The 21420-nt window shown below is 40.6% G+C and overlaps 1 protein-coding gene across 1 annotated transcript in view; it reads right to left on the minus strand.

The window, feature by feature from the left end:
- The window catches only part of LOC150078796 (guanine nucleotide-binding protein G(o) subunit alpha-like), a 112355-nt gene that overhangs the window by 43914 nt on the left and 47021 nt on the right, over positions 1-21420 (minus strand). The window contains exon 4 of the mRNA XM_090383356.1: positions 348-508. Coding sequence (XP_090239482.1) covers positions 348-508 — 161 coding nt within the window. The remainder of the gene's footprint in view (positions 1-347; positions 509-21420) is intronic.

Genomic DNA, 21420 nt, shown 5'->3' on the forward strand with positions numbered 1-21420 from the left:
ATCTAGTCCTATATCCTGAACAGCAGTCAGGCAATGCATTCTGCCTTGCCTAATTGTCCCAGTAGAAACCACAAAAGTGTACACAAACTCATTGAATATACCTCAAACCGTGAAAATATAGACTAGATCCAACTCAACTAGATCCAACTCATAAGAGAAGACTTTACAGTAATCTGTTCTTATGATCTAGTGTTGCACTTCTAGCATGGGACTGACTTCACCTTATGAATTACTGAAGTGTTTTTTAGAAGTGGACTAAATAGATGTATGTTGAGTTTCTCAACTCTTAAAATTCCATCTTATGTGATAACAAGAGAGTTTTTACTTAAATAACACTTAAAACTTACTATTTGGCACTATCATTGAGCTGATACTCGTTAGACCGCCCGAAACATTCTTGCACTCCGGAATCGGCCCATAGCCGTGTCATGGCCCCTAATAATTCCTCGGAGAATGGTTCTGTGTCTTCCATTCGTGATACCACATCAAAGACCATCTTTGCGTCTGCCTGAAAAACAATAAAAGTTGCTTTGTTAAACATCTTTATTGTAGGTACTATATGAAAATGATTCATATGCGAATAAGGTGCATATATAATATGTGCTTCATATAGGGATGAAAAATCTCAGTCTCATTGTCCTAAATTCTTCCCGAGAGCTGTTTAATAACCATACCAACCAAGGGATATTCCAAGACCCTTTTGGGTCCTGAGTTTCTCAACTCTTAAAATACACAAAAGAGTCTTCGAGGTGTTTTGGTTTGTCACTGTGCAGTTCCCTACAGTTCTTTTAGAAACCACCTAACTGTAATTCTGTATGAAAAGTCTTTATGAAATTCCAGTGGTCAACCGAATTTGAACTCATTTGTAAAGTACCGAAAGAGTATTTTGAGCGTAATCAACACCGAATCTGATTTATAAAAACGTAGTTATGTAGGAGAAAAGCGAGTTCTTCTAGTGGGAGTAAATCCGTCCTCAAGGAAGGGAAGAATCGGAGAGATTCCATTACAATGTGTGGTTGAAGCAAATTTCCTCACATCTATCCTTAAACCATCCTTTTCGGTTTAAATGTAAGTCCACTTATGTGCATTTTACTATAAAGGGTAAGGATGCCATCAAGACGGAACTTATTCAATTCATCCAAAGTCTTAAACAACTCAATCAGATCTCCCCTTCCTGGACTAGTTATCAGACGCTGAAATTTACAGAATTGAAGTTTTTTTGGTAAGAGCCCCCATGGCTAATTTTGTTTCTCTTTGTCTACACCCGTTCTAAAGATATGCATCCTTCCTAAAATGAGGCTTCACAACGTATATGCAGCCGTAAAAATGTAGCCTAACCATTTTTTTTTTGGTTGATGCTGCATAAGCATCAACCAAAGTTTGTCAGCAACCTGATCAGGATAACCCACAGCGTTCCACAGGTATTTCCATCCATGCTTGCTGCACTGCTGTCCATAATTCCGTCGCATTCCTGGGTGGAGGATCCAAAGCTGGAACGGACCTTTCCCAGCATCCCAAAGATGCACCACAGGTTCATGTCTGGTGATCAGAGAGGCCATTCCATTCCATGGTGGTAAAACCTGCGGTTTGCTCTTCGAACCATGTTCTAGTCGTCACAGCTCTGTGGGGAGGCACATTATCCTGCTGGAAGAGTCCATTAACCTGTGGGTGCACGATGACCACGAAGGGATGTAGATGGTCTGCAAGGATGGACACGTGACCGGGACAGTTCAGAGATGCGTCTACCCATAGCAGAGGTCCCAACGTGTGCCACTTGAGCACGCCTCAGACCATTACCGAACGACCACCTGCCTGACATGACGGGTGCGTATACCTTCGTGCAGTTTCCGCCAGATACGCACTCTCCCGTCCTCTCGAAATAACAGGAAACGGGACTCGACAGACCAGGAGACCCGTCTCCAATCATCCAAGGTGCAGTGGATATTCTTTCGCCTAGTTGAGGTGTAGAGTCCTGTGTCGTGGTGTTAATAATGGGACTCTGGTGCCAGAGCAATGGGACTCTGGCAATGGGACATAACCTATTGTCTTGGTGGAGACGTTTCTGGCACCTCCTTCGTTCAAGTCGTCGGTGATTTGTGCCACTGTCGTTCTCCGGTTGGCTGAAAAAATGCGAGACAGACGTTGATGATCGGGTTCATGCACTACCTTTATCCACCCACAGAGCTGTCCACGATGAGATGTTATTTCGGAAATGGCGTATTACCGATACACTCTTGACGCTGTTGATCAGGGATAGTGCAATTTTAGTACCACCTCCGCGTTAGAGTGACCCATGCGTCGGGCACCCACCATCATCCCTTTTTCAAAGTCGGTTAACTCACGATGTTTATCCATACTTACATGGAATTACTGTCTAGTGAATGCAGTGTACCTATACACCTGCCAAGCGGTGGATACATGAACATTTGGGAATGTCCAAAGTTCGTACATGATGGCTTCCCAGAAACCATTCCATTCATGGCAAACATCAGAAAGTGGAGCCATCAAAAGTGAATTTAAAATTAATCCTTGCTGATCCAGATAGATTTTATCCCATTTGATGACTGACTGGTGATGAAATTTGGCTACATTTTTATGATCCTGAATCCGTTTCTGTGAATTTGAATACAAATTCAAAGCCAACGTTAGAGGCTCTACTATGAAGTGCGAATAATATCAATCATGTGCTCAATTATGTGCTTTTCGTTCGCTGTACTTGAAAATAGAGGTCAGTGGATTTGTGTGATTCGTTCTCTTCTAAATGGCTAATTCTTCTATTAATAGAAATATTTTATTTAATCCATTTAATTCTAGGATTAAATAAAAAAGACTTTAGAGGGTGTTCTCGGAGGTGAATAAATATGGTTATATATCCATATTAATATGATCTTGTCTGACTATCAGGAACTCATTCAGAGATTTTGAGGGCTTTATGTGATGAGGAAGACTGTCCCGGGTTTTTGCCCATCGAAAGTTAAGGCTTTTCTGGCCAATTAATTTCCTCTACAATGATATCTTCGAGTTACATTTTTTCCTCAAATTGTATATTAAACCTTCTTCCAAAAAGAATCCCTAAGGGCATAAAGGAAGAGAAGAGAAACTTATAAACGAAGATAAGACTAACAGATTTCACTAACGCCTGATGAATATTAAGGAGCCTTGCACCTTATAGCTTGTGGAAACAACATTCCAGGGAAGACCCAATAGAACGAACACAATGATTTACAAAGGTATTAATCCTGACCGTGTTGTCCTGTTTTGTTTGTTCCCCATGCAAGGATACCACATGTGAGATGTGGCTGGATTAGGGTCAAAAAGACTTGCCTGAAGAGGATTGCTGCTAAACAGAAATGTACTTAAGGTTATATATACACTGTGTGCCACTTTATTAGGCACACCTACCTAATTGCATGTTGACCCTCGTTTAGCCTTCAAAACAGCCTGAATTCGTCTAGTCATGGATTGAACAAGATGCTGAAAACGTTGTGCAGGAATGGAGTACCTTGCAGACATGAATGTGTCACGCAGTTCCTTGAGATTCGACGTAGGCGTAGGCCTGCAACGAACAGCCCTTTTCAGCTCATCCCAAAGATGTTCAATAGGATTGAGATCCGTGGACTGAGCGGGCCACTGCAGCAAACAAAAGTCATTGTCATGTTCCTGGAACCATTCCATAGTGATTTGTGCTTTGTGCACCGGCGCATTATCCTGCTGGAAGTAACCATCTGACTGAGGATAAACTGTCAACATCAGCGGATGCACTTGGTCGGCAACAATGTTTAGGTACGATGTGGCATTCAGACGTGAATCTATGGATATTAATGGATCCAACGTGTTATGGTGTGGGGAATGAAAACATTCCCCACACCATAACACTGCCCCACCACCTTGCACAGTAGTCGTCAGACATGACGGGTCCATGGATTAATGTTGTTTTCGCCAAATTCTGAGCCTTCTATCAACGTGAGGCACCAGGAACTTCGACTCGTCAGACCAAGCAACTGTTTTCCAATCCTCGATAGTCCAGTGCTGGTGTTGCTCTGCCCACAGGAGGCGTGCTCTCTTGTTCTTCATTGATAACAAAGGTACGCGATGTAGCCGTCGGCTGTCGTAGCCCATTCGCGACAAAGTGCGACTAGTGGTGGTCCGTTGCGGTATTTTGTTCTGCGCACCAAGGTAGTATTCTGGCGTGATGTTTGACATTGTGGCCAGTCTGTTTGCTTGCACAATTCTAGCTATCCTCCTCTGACCTCTCTCATCAACAAGCGATTTTCTTCCACAGGAGTGCCGTTGAGAGGATGTTTTCTGTTCGTTGCACCATTCTCGACACACCCTTGAAACTGTGGTGCGTGAAAAGTTCAGGAGAACTGCCGTTTCAGAGATGCTTTGTCCAGCACGTCTTGCACCTACTACCATGCCACATTCGAAGTCCGTTAGAATACTCCTTTTCCCCATTCTTGCTACGGTTTGTACGCTTAACTGATACTAGAAAGGTTGTTCTGCTGCATTTATATCCACAACTGTGGTCATGTGACTTGCAACATTGTGGGACAAATCATTTGTGTGCACAGCAGGGCTGTACCTAATAAAGTGGCAGCACAGTGTATGTTCTTTATAAAATGTACTAAAATGGATACTGTGTTCTTTGTGCAAATTGCCGAGCTTAGAAGACCAAGAACAGTAAGAAGGATGAAAAATCGAAGATGTAAGCTTTCGCTTACTAATGCTATCATGGTAAAAGAAAGGTATACAAAGATAAAGGCAATGAAAGGGTCAAATGCGTAGTTCTGTTGTTGAAAGCAAAATATAGTAAAACTCTTTGATGGTCAAGGGCAGATCGGATAATTAGGGATTAACCAACAGGGGGAAAAGTAGCTAGTTTTATATAAAATGCATTGAGAGAGGCATAACAGGGAGACCTTGGCGATTTTGGTGTGGTGTTTTAGAGGTGTGGAGTTGGAGTCGTGTGGTATGTAGAAGAAGTGTAGTTGTGTATAGAGTAGTGCGTAGAGAGGTCTTGTGTAGGGAGTTGTGGAGTGGAGTGTGAGGAAAGTAGGATCGATCATTTGGGAATTGAGGTCGAAAATTTACTGTCCAAAGGTGTCCGAAAAATTATAAGGAACAATTAGAAGCCTGACAGTGTCTGGGTCGAATTGGAGGTCTGGAGACAAACGGGGAAAGCAGAAAAGGTCCCAGGAAATCCAAAATGAAAGCAATCTTCTTTGTTAAGTAAGGTGGCCCGACCTGATGGAAACCGTAAGTAGCAATTTTCCGCATAAAGTTTCTTCCCAAAAATATGTCCAGAGGAGCAGAATTTAGCATTTAAAGGAACTCTCTAGAAGGCAATCAGTGTTCCTGTGTACTCATTACGTTTTATTGTGGTTAAATTTTGAGGATGATTTGTTTGAACTCTGGTAAAGGATGTACGTCAATTTAGATTGTAAGAACTGTATCCTGAGATTGGAAATATAGGAATTTTATTTTATTGATGTGTGGAATTAACGATTTTGATTATGGTAAATAATTCTTATGTTAATTATAGATATTAGGATGCTTAACTTTACTCGAGAAGGTATTTATTTATTCATATCTATGTGTTACTGAGGAGAAAATTGCTCACATGGGGGCGTTGTATAATTTATGTCTGAATATTAAGCTTTCTGAAATTATACTTGTGTTTAGAGTAAGTTGCTTCACCCTACTGCTTACTCATCGAAACTGGAATTTGCTCAACAGTCGGGGGCCCTAATTGAAAATGAATTAAAGTAGGAAGGCAGCCATTTCATACAAATTATAACTAGTGTGTTAGGGATATTACAATTGGCATTAGTCAGCCAGTAAAAAGCAACCCCTACAAAGGCAATAAAGATTATAGAATTTAAAAAAATACCTAAAACAAATTAATTAGAAACCAGAATTTAAATTAAAGCGTTGCAGTGTCAATATCAATAACGATTGATAGAGAGTTGCAGTATCAATAAAGATTGCAATTATTATTATTATTTTTAATTTTAATCCATTTATTAAATTAGCAAGTATTTGCTTCCACCTCTTATACACATCCGACCGGCTAGAAGGGTGTGCAAAAATACAAGAATTACAATTATTTATAATATAAGAAGGGTGTACAAAAATGCACAATTACAATTATTTATACTGGTGTGCAAAATTTAAGGACCAGTCAGGTTTTCACCTGTAGCTTCTCATAGGAGTGGCCTGGATATGGGAAAAGCATACCAAAGGAACCTCGTGAGGTACAGAAATGAAGGAAACAACAACGGAAACAAAACAGTGCAGAGGGACTATATTCAAAAATGGCAACATAGCACTGGCTGCCATGATACAGATGCATCACAGCCTAAGATGGAACAAAGGGAAGAGGTGGTCCTCAATAGGAGATATGGCCACCCCTAATGTCGATGAACCGCCTGTCCATACTTAGAACAATGTTGTTGATAAGTTCTTGCGAAAACATCGTCCATTCCTCTGGCAGAGCCATCTTCAGCTGGTGAACATTTTCTGGTGGGTGTGGACGTGCCGCTAGATCTCCCCAGAGCGTCCCATATGTGTTCGATGGGATTTAGATCGATGGAAACGGGCAGGCCAATCCATACGAACAATGTTCTCACTTTCCAAAAGCATATCAACAGCTGCAGTGCGATGGGGTGTGGCGTTATCATCCATAAACACGAACTCGGGGCCAATGGCACCTCGGAACAGACGCATATGGAGAAAGATTACCTCAGTACAGTAGCGTGCACCGGTTACAGTACCGCCTTCCAGTATCTGCAGTTGTGTACATCCATCCAAGATAACGCCTCCCCAGACGAAAACACCTCGACCGCCATATCGATCCCTTTCAGTGATGTTTGCGGGATGATACCGTGTGCCATCCTCTCGCCAGATTAGCTGACGTCCAGAATCGCTGCTGAGACTGAATCTACTCTCATCAGTAAAGAGTACCTTAAGTAAAGATTTTGTGGTTGTAACCTTTAGAAATAGTGTTGGTCCTTAGGTTTTGCACACCAGTGTACAATATTTACACAAGTGCGTATATTTACAATATTGTTTACAAATTTCAATTATTGACAAGATTATAGTTGAAGTAAGCTGTGCGCTTCAGAAAGGCTCTTCACTCTGTACTGCTTGCTTTCGGAGTATTTCGCAGGGTCTGTTGCCAATGAATTGAAAAGGTTGACTGAGTTGTTTGGGAAGAAATTCTTCACACAGCACAGGTTGGACAGTATAGAATGTAACGGTAGGTAGGGGTTGTCATTACTGCGTCCAGCACGTGGAGTGGAGATAAGTCCTCGAAGACTGGGGGCGTCAATCATACCAGTAAGCATCTGAGAAAGAAGAAGAATATTCCTGGATGCTATGTGAACTCTCCAGGAAGTGAAATTTAAGTTGGTATATAAAAGATGAGATGGTGAATTTTGAGATGGTGAGTGCGTTGTCCGTCACCCTATTCATCCATCGCATTACCCAGTACTCGACTGCCAGGAATCTGTTTATGTACGACGTCGGGGTAGAAGACCAGATTGGTGATGCATATAGTTCAATAGGTTGTAGGCACCGCTGGACGTATCCTCCGACTACATCGACGTTGAGTAACCCCGTCAGCTCTTGTCGAATTGCCCACATCGCCGAGGAATTTTTCGATTTCATGGTCGAAAAATGGGTCTGAAAAGTGAAGCCCTCGCCCCAAGTCATGCTGAGTTCGGTGTACGACTTCACTTTCCTTATCTGTAATCCTTTGTGATGTCATTTTTCATTCTCTTTTTTTGTAAAGGTAATTTGAGCTGATTTTGATACGTTTAGTTCCAGACCTATTTGCAGTAGATAGGCTACAAGGCTGTCGATCAGGACTGAGACTCGCTGATTTATCAGGTGAGTTTGTTCAGCGTCTTTAGATGTTATGTATAATTTGAAGTCGTCTGCATACGATGAGAAATCAGTGTACCTTGCGAAGAAAGGTTCAAGGGCAGCGGCGAACAGTAGACTGGACAGGACACCTCTCTGCGGTACTCCTCTCGTTATAACGCACTTCTGTTGGAAGGATTTAAAGCTGACGATGAGTTGTCTTGGTGTAAGGTTGAAGTTGTGGTTTTTAGCAGGCTTCCTGTAATGCCAAAGTACTTTTCCAGAATGTAGATTGGGAATCGAGAACTTATCATAAGCAGATGAAATATCAAGGAAGATGACGTCCAGCTGAGATTTACTGTTGAGAGCAGTTTGAATTTTAAATAGGGTATCCAGTAGGTTTGTATATGTAGATCTTTTGGGGATCACAGTATGCAGACGTTTGGGTCTATGAGAGAAGCATTGGTCGATCAGTGCTGATCAGATAGTTTTCTCAAACACTTTTAATAGAGAGCAGTCCACTGAGATCGGTCTGAAGTCCTTAGGTTCCTTAGGGTTTCTTCTTTTGGGTATGGGTTATACCCTGTAGTGATTTCACATTGTCCGGATTGACCCGTAATTCAATATGCGATTAAAGATTACAAGAAGGGGCTCGACAATGAAGGCACTACACACTTTAACCATGAATAGAGGGAAGCCGTCAGGACCAATTATAGATTTATTGGGAAGTCTACTGGTGGTATTTATAAGCTGTTGTTTTGTTAGTTATAGTTGAAAGGGGCTGTGTGGAGTGCATGACGAAATCACTTAGGTTTGGGGTTTTTGGGTCTGATGGCACCTCGTTGAAAGTCAAAGTTACCCATTCCTGAAATACCTTCTCATCAATACGGAAATCTTCGTTACATTTGGATGCAATACGTTTGGAGTGGTTTATTCTGTTGAGTACCAGCCCGGATTGCTTTTCGTTTACATTTAAGGAAGGTTGTCCGCTCTTTCTTGTACATCTGATAGTCAGCTGAGTTATGGTACTTTTTTCATATTCTGAAAGCTTTTTGTTTCCTCTTGAATGCTTCTCGGACTTCAGCATTGAAACATGTATTGGATCTATCATAGAATTTTAATTGCTTGGAAGCTCCTTGGGAGGCAATTTCAAGTAGCTGATTAGCCAGATTAGATATAGCAATGTCTATTGATTCTTACTGTCGATCCTTCCAGTTTATTTCTGTGAGACGTGCAAGGATGATCTCTGGGTTTAAGTATTTGATGGAGAATACTGTTTTGGTCATCACCTCATTCCCGAAAGCTTCACCAGAGTTTGAGTTTTTAGTAACGTTGAATTCAAACGTGATGGGAGAGCGATCAGAAGGGAAGCTGTGGTGTTCAGTGGTCAGATCAAGGTGTGGGAGATTGTGGAATAACAGATCCAGCATCTGGTTTCCCCTGGTAGGTGGTGTAGTTTGGTGAACTAAGCCAAATGTGCCAATGACTGATCTGAGATCCTCAGTAGCCCGTCATGTCTAGGCGTAGGCATGTTGAAATCGCCTATAATGAAGGTGGGGACATTGGGGGCTAGGTTGACTGCTATCCATGCTATCAGTTCACTTCGTGAATCTTCTGTGTAGTCGGAGGGTAGATATACAAGACAAATTTAGAGTTGTATGGCATCCTTTCTTAATGTGGCATTAAGATATTATAAATATAATGATATTATATAATGAATAAAGATATTATAAATATAAGATTTAAGAAGGTCTAAAAATTGGAGATACAGTACATTGATACTAAAAAGAATTGGATAGATTATCATAACTAACATCATCAAGGGAATACAGCTGTTATAAGTCTATCTGGAATTCAGCATTTCGAACCTCCACATCCATGTAGATTATAAAGATTTAAATTTACGAAACAAAAAAGTTAATAATTTAGGTAATCATCAAACTTAGATGGTCAGATGTGATCTGCAAATTGTTATTTGTTGATATGCAGGTGTCTAGATATTGATGGGAGGGTGGTATTGATGGGGGGGGATTAAACTATTTACGTAACCTGAGGCTTAACCCTAAACTATACCGTTCTTGAGTTCTTTAATGCAAAGAATTGGGCCAATACAGTTTTAATATCCACAGATTGTGTCCGGTTCATTAGTGATCAACTTTTCTATTATTTCTATACATAAATATAGAAGGATTGATCGGAAAGTTCGGGGACAGACTTTGCACTTTTATATTTCGGCATTGTAGAGTTGCGACTTGTTGCAACATGATCAGTGACTCTTGTGGACATTGTAACGCGTTCATCTGTGGGTAGTTAGTGCTTTGAATAGGTGTTGTACGTGTTTCATCGCATTTTACAATGAAATAGAAAAGTCTTCGTCAAACTCCTGTTGCTGAAATCAGTGCATACAGTCAGGAAGATAGCTTAGAAGCAGATCCATTCGAACAGCAAATAAGCTTCATCATTTCCCAAATATGTTCCCAAATATTAGTTCAGTACGCGAAATTGGTTCCATAAGGTGTTTTAGTGCGTTTTGGTCTAATTGTAACCACTCTTCCAGCAAAATATCGCATAGCTGCGAAAAAGTTGAAGGAAGAGGACTTCGTTGCCGAATAGCTCTCTCCAGCATATCTCACACATTTTCGATAGGATGGATATCAGGTGAATGTGGGGTACAGGAAAGATGGTGGAAATCCGTGTCATGATCTCTGAACCATTCTTGCACGATTATGGCACGATGCGCTGTGGCATTGTCATCCACAAAGTGGCCATCACCTTACAGATAAAAGTGTAATATTGCAGCGTGCAGTAGATCTGATACAAAATTCGGATACACTCTGGATGACATTCAACCTTCCACCGCTGTCAACCGACCCACCTCGTGCCAACAAAATATTCTCCATACTACGATACTGCCTCCAGATGCTTGGATTGTCTTAACAAGGCAAATAAGGTCCATCGCTTCGTGAAATTCTCGCCACCATCTCGTCTTACCATCAGTGCAAAACAGAGTTTATCACGATTCGTCTGGCCACATGACTGTCTTTCATTGTCCAATCACGACATTCTCGACACAACTGCAAGCGGATTTTTCTGTCTTTCTCTGAAACAAGTGGCTTCCGAATAGGCAGGCGACTGCCAATACCCAATTTCTGCAATTCCCTGCGCATGGTACTGGTTGAAACAGGGCAGTTCTGGGCTTGGTTGCATTCAGATGTTATTTGCTGTACTCTGGATGTTGTATATTTCCGTATAGACTTCATTAGACTACGACGGCTTCACTCTTGAGGTATTACATGTACGCCTTTGAGATGTGGAAGACCGCTTGCTTTACACTCATTAAAAACCTCTGAGATGGATGCTTTTGAGAAACCAGTTATGTTTTTCGTTTCTTGAATCGTGGCTCCTGCTAAACGTGCAGCCGCGATAAGACCTTTTTTAAAGTCTGATAGATCACACGTTTTCCCCATTCTGGATTCAGATTACTGCAGTCGAACACTGTGCAGTTCTCATACTGAACGAGAGGCAACACATCATCACCCCACGTCATAGTTTTCTTTTCATCTATTTGCATTTCTGTCTGTCACTGTAAATACAAGGGGTCGTATTTTTTGTGTATACTCTATATTGAAAATTTCTGAAGCCCAGATGAGTGATAATCTTGAATCGTGTGGTAAAATTCGATCTACCATTGAATGACTACTGTCTAGCGTGACAGCAACGAAAGATTTTATTTGCATCCACAGAGAGGGAAAACAAAACAAGTTCAATAGTTTTTCTTTTATCTGTGGGAACCAGTCATTCTAATAATTCTCCAACGTCATTACACCTCCACATCCCAAGTCACTATGTCCTAATTCATCCTACACGACAACATAACCTCACTGGTAGTACAGATCGGAATTTTTTGGGTCTGATTTTTTTCAGTGACTGGAAAGAACAACTTTGTTTTATTGAAATCAGTGACAAAAATATGAATTTAGTTTAACTCAAGGAAGTTTTGCGATGTCAAAGAAAACCGAGGGACATTTTTCAACAAATCATAAAAATTTTGAAAAAAATATTTTTGAAATCAAAAAATAAAAAAGGTAGTTATCTGAAATCAAAATTAGATTTCACCAAGTTGTATTCAAGAAATCAGAAATCAGTTTTTAGTAATCAGAAAATATGACTTTTCTTCGTTTAAAACTTGTCACATGTTAAGCACGAAAACCTTTCAGTGGCGGTAAGTTCAAAAGATATAAACACTATCCTCCTCCCTACACCGCTGGAAATGGCTTGAAAAGGTTCGAATCCCGTCAATAATGCAAAGAATTTTTATGGGCTTTTTTTTTTGGCCGAATTAGTGATCGATTTCAGATGAAGTATGTATGGTTTCTTCTCCCAGAAATGAGGGCTTTTTGTTCAGCAAACATGCAAATCGACCACAGCATAGACACAGTTTACAGCCAAAGTACATTGTCCAATCAAAGCATCATGAACAGCTACCTTATAGTGGATGTGTCTTCTTCTTGTCGCCAGTACTCCCACCATATGTCGAGACATGGACTCTCTGAGGCATCTGAACATTGCAAGACGTATGTTGCCCCATTCTGCCAGGATTGCATCTTGTAGATCTGCGATAGTTCAGGGTGGAGATCCAAACGCCGAATCTGTCAATCCACATAATCCCAGACATGTTCTATGGGATCCATATCCAGCGGAAAGGTAACACCTGGAGGTCACTTTCATGTTTGACGAACCACTCTCGAACAATATTGACGACGTGGTCTGGGCGCATTACCCTACTGATATGCATATGCCAATCCGGAAGACATTCATGAAGGGATGTACCTGATCAGCAATAGTGGGCAGACATGCATATAGTATCCTATGTAGGGGCTCCCTAGATTAAAGGCTCAGAGGATACGAAAATAACAAGAATTATATTTTCTAATTTTTCTTAGATATAAACTCGCTGGTAAAAAATTAGGAATCTTTATTCAACATCTAGAAGGGCCAAATTCTCCCGAATTACGGCCCGTTCGTGGAATGGATTTCAATAGGTGTCCGAGGGGGTTTAGCTCTAGATTTGACCGTTCTTCCTTCAGGATTTGTGCCAGCTGTTATATTGTGGTCGGTAGAGAACTGCGAAATCGAACTGACCCTCCAACATATCCCAGACATTTTCAATTGGATTCAGATTTGCAGAATTAGTCGGCCAGGGTAAACGTTGAAAATATATTTTTTATTTATTTTTTTATGTATCTGTAGAAAAGGCATTCAGCAGAAACAGTACATCTATGAGACAGAGTGGAGAGAGTCTATTAGAGATGAGTCATTAATTAACCTAACTGCCCTCTTCTGAATGGAATCTAGAAGCCTGAGCGAGGTTTTGGGGGTACTGTCCCAGATGTGGGAACGATATTCCATGGTAGGGTGGATTTGCGATTTGTACAGAGTGAGAGTACAGCTGTGTGGAAGAAAAGTAACACCCGAGAGCGAAAGAGAAAACCAAGTTTTTTAGATGCAGAGAAAGCAATATTTGTAATGTGCTTGTGCCAAGAGAGATTAGAAGTCAGGGTAATCCCCGAAAGAGATATATCATTTTGCCTAGAAATCGGAGTGTCACCAAAGATAAGCATAGGAGTAGAAGAATCATTTTTGCGAGATATAAGACAAGACTGAGTTTTAGAAGGATTGAAATCAACTAAGTTGTCTTTGCCCCGCTGGAGAATTACCTAGACATCGGCATTTAAGGAATCGGTAGCGGATATTCGAGATTGAGAATGTTCCTCGAACCATTCATGACGGTTTTTCAAGGTGGATATTTGCGTCGTCTTGAAAGAATCCATCACAATCCGGAAAAAAAATGAAGCATCGCAGTTGGTCCGATACTACAGAAAGATAGTCATCGAATGTAACACAACCTTCTAATGGTATGAGTATACACAGTTCTCGCAGAATACACCCAATAGCGTGGTACCATCTCCAGCTGCTTAAGTGTTGAACACGTGACAGTCTCGATGAACGGTTTCATGAGGTTCATGCCATACTTTTTTTCACCCTATCATTGGCCAAAAACATGTAAATCGAGACTCCTCAAACCACACGATCTTTTTCCACTGTTCCACAGTCCAGTAATGGCGTTGGCGACACTACTCCAGTCGAATTTTTACGACTTTGTAGAGAAAGAAGTGGCCTTCGTATAGCTACTCAGCTACCAAATATCCTACAGCATACTTCTGTTGCAATTGAATCATTCTTTGCCTAAATTGAATCTTTCAATCATTGGCTGCACATTGGACTCACGTACATTTAGCTTTTAAATTCCTTCTGTCTCGTTCTTGGAGTGCCGATTCTCTACCACATTTCTTCCTTTTCCATCTGCATTTTCCTTTCGTCTTCCACTTATTGTATACTTTTGAGATGGTCGCTTTCGACACACTAATGATTTCCTTTGTTTTCTCAGTTATGGCTCCTCTAAACGTGCTCCACCATAAAAGCTTTCTAAAAATAGGAAAAATCACTTGTCTTCCCCACTATCGTATCGACTAAGAAGCCCAGGAATGATGCATGCAGCATTTATCTGATACTAACGAGCTTGTAATCATCCCACGTGACAAGGTCTGTATACCATGAGTTTAATTATCTGTTGACACAAATTACAGCCATTTTGTTGTTGTAATAGGTTTTAAGAACACCAGCGACTAAGGCCATATTGTATACTCTGTAAATTGCTTATGTCCTGTGGTCGATTTTCTGTTGGCTGGACGGAGAACCCGAGTTTCCAGGAGAAAAAACCATGCTACCCTCTCCTGAGACCAACTAACTCAGCCACGTTGTGAAAACGGCCCATAAAAATTCCTCACGTCATAGACGCCCAGTTCTTTTCCACCCGGTGTTGAGAGGACGTGATCCTACCACTGTGTCACCCACGACAGCACGGAAATTGCAAATGATTTCTAATTTTTTTTGGCAGTGAGTATAGATTGTTGGATGGCCTAAAGCATTTTCCATAATTAAATATATAATTTTATTGTCGAATTTTAAATGCCTTTTGTAATTATATATTTAAAATGAAGAAAAATTCTCTCCAGATGAATTCTTCTGTAGAAATTGTATTAAAGGTATTTAATTTCATCTATCTCTCAGTAAGGATTCATGGTAATGTGTCAATAATTGACATGCAAGTAGGAGAAGCAATAAATTTCACAAACACCAGCTTCGAAATTCAGTAGAGAACAATGAAAAGGTCCTGAAATATAAGCGCCTATTTATCCTAAACATTAGTCCATGCCCAGTGATGATTCAAGGTTAAAAAAATCCTTTCTCAATGAGTATCATTAATAAAATCCCCACGTGTGATGATGTGACCACTTTAAAGCACATTTTTATAAGATTTTAAATTTCAGTGGTACCACAAATCGATAATTTTTACTCCCAGCGTTTGCAGCAATCCCTAAACTTTCCGGATTTTGGAATAACTATGAAGTAGAGTTTCCAGGAACCCATATTAGAATTCCTTTATACAATACAGTTCGGTATTGCACTTTCGGGTCGTTTATATACACTCGGACTGTAAATGATAGAGATGGTGTTTGCAAAAGGGGTGGGAGGGGATTTACAACAGATTTTGTTGAGTCTACCATCATCATAATCAGTCCAAAACGTCTCACTGGAATGCAGCGTAGAGGAAAGGCTTACGTCACAACTTTCTCTGACGTCACGTTACCATAGTGATAGTGGTTGACTGTCGTTTCCCATTCTACCGCAGGATTACACTAGTGCTCCGCAAACCTTGTTATGTCCTTTTGCTTCTCTGCTCCTTTTTTTTTTCACCAGTAGCAAATAGGGACCTTGAGGCAGTTCCCTTCTCCTGTCATCCACATGCTAGTAGATGCCTAGAAGTCACGATGCTCTAAAATTTCTTCACCTTTCTATTTCTGAATGAATTGTATATGAGAAGGTTTATTGTGGTATTTGCATAAAAATATATTTTTAAACACGGTTTTGCTTGCCCCGGTGACTTTTTGTTGTTAGCTAAACAAGCTAAGTTTAAGTATTGCAAAGCTTTATTGGTTTCAAAGGGGTTTATTTTAAGAAAATAAAAAGCTGACTCATGTGTCACATTTCGATCATAAATGATATACAGATTCAAAACTACACCGACTGGCAAAAATATCAGCAATCGTTTGCAATTATCCGATCATGGGGAAGACAAGTGATCTTACCAATTTTCAAATAGACGTTATTGCTAATAAAGAGCACGTTTAGTAGGCGCCACCGTTGGAAATCACTGTTGGACCTATACGAAAACCATTTCTTTTTGTAACAAATATAAAGATTCGATCAGAGTGTTGTTGCCAACGCCAAGAGTGACTATAGTACAGTGGAAAAACATCATGTGGTCGGCCCCAGGTGACAAGCGAATTCGAGGACAAGCGATATTTCTGAGATCCATAGAGTGATCGCAGAAATATCGCTTGTCCACAAGCCACAAGTTAGAACACAGAAAGGAAACCCACCTTTCTTTATTTATCCATATATTTATAGTTCACTAACCAACTAACACTTAAACCACTTGGCCTCCTAGCGGCACTGCTCCTGCCTCCCCGTGGCGGGGCCGGAAACCTTGGCAGATAAGTCCTCTTGCCAAGGGCTAAAAGGAGAAACATGGCAAATACAGACCATGTAGACATGGAAAACGAAAACCCAAAGAGACAGAAGACTGACCGGATTTAGCACCCCTTGCCCATCTTTCTTAATTTTCCATTCTTTAAGTAGTCAGCCTATGAGTAAATAGTCCCCTTTTGTCATACAAAAACATCTGGAGGGTATTGCAAGATCTCCCAAGACGGTGAAGCGACTGCAATCAGGTGACCTTTTAATAGAAACCACGAATCAAAGACATTCTGAAAAGCTTTTACAACTAACAAGCTTTGCCGGAATTCCTGTAAAAATATCTCCTCATGCAACCCTGAATTCATCTAAGGGTGTCATATCTAGTTGGGATTTATTAAATGTCACCGAGCAGGAAATAACCCAAGAACTGCAGGGACAGAATGGCACCTACCAGAAATATTATTCTTACCTTCAATACGCCCAACTCTGTAAAAGCAGGTTATTTATTTTGTCGCATTCGCCCCTACATTCCCAACCCTTTAAGATGCTATAAATGCCAAAAGTATGGCCATTCTCAAACTGTATGTAGAGGAATTCCTGTCTTCCCCAACTGTGGATCCTTAGACCACATACGAAATGACTGCACAGCTACAAAAATGACCTGTCCAAATTGCAAAGGTGACCATCCTGCATATTCCAAGACATGTGAAAAGTGGAAAACAAAGAAAAAAAAAAAAATAGTAAAATACAAGGTTGAAAACAAAGTCAGTTACCAAGAAGCGAGAAAACTAGTTGCACCAACTATAAATCAAAATATCCATGCAAATGCTGTAAAAAAATATCAAGTAGTCTCCGTTCAAACTGATGTCACAGTCCCTACTAATAAATCGATTTCTTATTGGGCTAGAAATGTCCTCTCTGAGCTACAACCAACTGTACACAACCAACAATCCAAGACCACAGACCAAGCAAATAATGCTCCTCTGTTAATACCACCGGCATCTCCTTCTCCAGTGATTGCTACTACATCTCATATTACAAACACAAATGCTATGAAAAATATTCAGGACACAACCATGGACACAGATGGCATATCTATACAGGAAGATCCTATTTTAGAACTCCATGCCGAAGAAGAAGAAATGGACACTGGTCGGTAAGTTTTCCTAAAAAAAGACGAACAGAAATTGGAACGCCATAAACCAGTCACCTTCAAAAAGCAGTCAGAATCAGTTGCATCAACTAAAAACAAATAATGCCTTGTATTTTATAATGGAACTGCAGAGGCTTTCGTTGCAATACAGACGATTCCAAGATCTAATTAATCGATTTTCTCCACTGGCTCTTTGTCTTCAGAAACTTACCTAACCCTGCAAATTTCTCCTTCGATAAAGAACTATTGCCTTTATCGAAGAGATCGAAATACAACTAATGTCGCCCATGGTGGTGTGGCAATCCTAGTAAATTCAAAGATCCCAACTAAACATATACCACTTTAAACGGAAATAGAAGCTGTTGCTGTTCTTATAACTCTCCATATTGCAATAACACTTGTCTCAATCTACCTACAGCCAAACCATTTTTACTCTTTAAAAGATCTTGAAGACCTCTTCATACAGATACCTCCACCAATCTGTATATTAGGGGACTTTAATGGGCACCACCCCTTACGGGGCGCTACTAAATTAGATAGGCGGGGTCGACTAATTGAAAGCTTTTTAGAGGCACTAAATCTCACCATACTTAATACTGGTGCACCCACGCACGTACAGCTCCCAACTGGACATCCTCAGCAATAGATCTTTCAATTTGTTCTCCAGTACTGGTTCCAACTATAGACAGGTACGTAAAAAAAAACCCATGGGCAGTGGCCACGTCCCAATAGTATGCAACTTCTTGATAGCACTGACTCCTCTAGCTCAATCCTGCAGAAAATGAAAATTTGCCCGAGCAAACTGGGCAAAATTCCAGTCATCAATATCTTTCGATGAGGGAAAAATCCGTCTCCAGCCTATTGATGTGACAGAATACATCACGTCGCATCTCTTAAATGTGGCTAAAGACACAATACCACTATCAGTTCCCCCGGACCGTAAGCATTATAATTATTGATGGAATGAGGAATGCACAAAAGCAAAAAAAAAGCAAAAAATAAAGCCTGGAATTTGTTTAGGCAATATTCAACCACAACCAATCTGATAAATTATAAGACGTTAAAGGCAAAATCATGTTTCATACAAAGACAAGCCAAGAAGGAATCCTGGATCCGTTTTGCGTCCAGCATTAACAGAAACACTGACTGCAAAGTAATTTGGAAAAAAATTAAGACAGCTTTCTGGTAAGCTTCCAACCACGCCTTCACCAATCCTCTCCTGGAATGGGCAAGAACTATCTAATCCTTTGGATATAGCCAATGCTTTGGGCAATACATTTGCTGAAATCTCAGCAGCATCTGCTTATACTACATCTTTTCAGCGAATTAAAAACACATCAGAACAGCATTCTATTAACTTTAAAACTGCCCATCTTCTGCCTTATAACAAACCTCTGCAGTATTCTGAACTCCTGCATGCTATTAGAACATCCCATAATGGTGCTGCCGGACCAGATGGGATCTATTATGTTATGCTACAACATCTTGATGAAAAAGCTTTGCGCCTCCTCCTGGTCTTTTACAACCGTATTTTTTTAGAAAATATTTATCCAGCTTCTTGCCATCATTCACTGTTTTGACTTTCCTAAAACCTGGAAAAGATCCAACCAACCCTCATAGCTACAGACCGATATCTCTCTCAAGCTGTCTTATCAAAATCCTTGAAAAAATTGTCCACAGTAGACTCGTCTGGATCATAGAGTCAGAACAGTTAATGGGCCATACTCAATATGGCTTTCTTCAAAACAGGTTATGCTTGGATCTTATGGTTAAGGCTGAATTTGCCATTCGTAATGCCTTTGTTAAACGCGAACACCTAGTAATGGTTTCAATAGATGTAGAGAAGGCTTTTGACACCACCTGGAGGCATGGCATACTTAGAGATCTTTACCCTCTTAGTCTACGGGGCAACCTTCCTATATTTGTGAAGAATTTTCTACATACTAAATCATTTCAAGTTCGATACCAGCATGTGCTTTCTACAACGTTTATTCAAGAAGAAGGTGTTCCTCAGGGATTAGTACTGAGTGCTACTCTTTTCACTCTTAGAATAGATTCCATCAGTAAATAACTTCCAAATACAGTAGAAACTTACCTTTATGCAGATGACCTTTCTATCTCCTTCCATTCCTAAACATGAGATCTACTGAAAGACAGCCTCAACGGCTATCGACTCTCGCAGAATGGATGGATGTTTCCATCCATTCCGTACAACAGATAGAAATTTGCATTCATCCACCATGGGATCCTCCTCCTATATGACACTCAACTCTGTCAATGGGGAAAGAATGTTTTACCAGCATCCACTATCAACCAATTTCATGCAGTTCACACTCAACGATATACTGATTTTTCCCCAATTTATACAGACGGATATAAATCTAATTCAAACGTTGGATTAGATTTAGACCTATTGCGTGTATTCTGTGGTTGAATACCATTATTTCCGCATCCCTCCCATCAGAATCCAGTATATTCTCAGCGGAATTATATGCAACTTAACTAGCCTTAGAAAATCTCTGTTCTGACTGTACTTTAAAAGCTGTTATTTATACTGATTTATATTGATTTATAATGATATTATTTATATTGATTGTCCTGCAAATGTGTTGAGGTTGGGTAGTCTCAACCAAAAGATCACCAGACTGGAGTTACCTAACTGTTTTAGGTGAACCTGCTGCAGTCTCAATGCACTTTTGCACAAGGAATGGTGGTAATTTACTCATAGGCTGGTTTGATAGTGAATGTAATATGAGGAAAGCTGGTATCTCCTCATCTTGAAGGGTTGTTTTCAATCTCTTCGGTTGAGCACTAAGGCCATATTGCTCCGTGTATACTGTCTGTAAATTGCGTGTATTCTGTGGTTGATTTTCTGTTTGCTGGACGAGTTTATGAGAGAAAAAACCACGCTACATTCGCCTGAGACCGACTACCTCAGCCACGTTGCGAAAAAGTCCCATAAAAATTCCTCACATCATCGACGGGGCTCGAACTCGGGTTTTTGCCACCCGGTGTTGGGAGACGGCGATTCTACCGTGTACCCACGAGGACCCTGATTTTGTATCCCCCCCTTCCCTTCCGACGATCCCTTGATCTGCCTCTTTTAGAATTTACTCTCTGGGGATTCGTAAAACACCACGTGTGTGTTCCACCTGTAGCAGGAAGCATAGAACTTAAGCAACTCATTTGTGAAGCAATCGGTTACGTCAACAGGAACGCGTTGTGCTCAATACTACAGAAATTGAATTACAGGACGCCTGAAGAGTAACTAAAGGTGCCTGCATTGAACACCCTTAATTAAAACTCATAGATATCATCATGACTTGGACGTGATTTCGTGTTGGTAATATATACTCTCACATAATAACGTTTTAGTTTTTTAAAGGAGGCTTGTCGATACCTTGCTTCTGTTGAAAAGAAGGCTTCATTTACAACAGCCAAATATAAAAGCGAGTCAGTGCCGGCCCTCGAAGGGGGAGAGAGATGCGGTTAGTGAAAAGTACCCGGTTCCCGATTGAAGAAAGAGCCCAAATCCTAACAAATGGCCCATCAATACAGAAAGGAAGATGAGCTGGATCAAACTTTACGTTTCACCCGGGTATCCAGAATTCTTAGTGATCCATGATGAACACTATCTATGAGGGTTGTTCCAAAAGCAAGATACAAGGATGCTGCACACTCACACCCAGACACCTTTGTACACATTCACCGTCTGAGAACAGTTTGCAACCACATATACAATCAGTGATCATTGAATTGTGACCACCTGTCTAATACCGTGTTGGTCCACCGTTTTTGCACTG

Source organism: Mastigoproctus giganteus, chromosome 10 (genome assembly GCF_048544385.1).
Source record: "Mastigoproctus giganteus isolate SK-2022 chromosome 10, ASM4854438v1, whole genome shotgun sequence".
NCBI classification, from domain to species: domain Eukaryota; kingdom Metazoa; phylum Arthropoda; class Arachnida; order Uropygi; family Thelyphonidae; genus Mastigoproctus; species Mastigoproctus giganteus.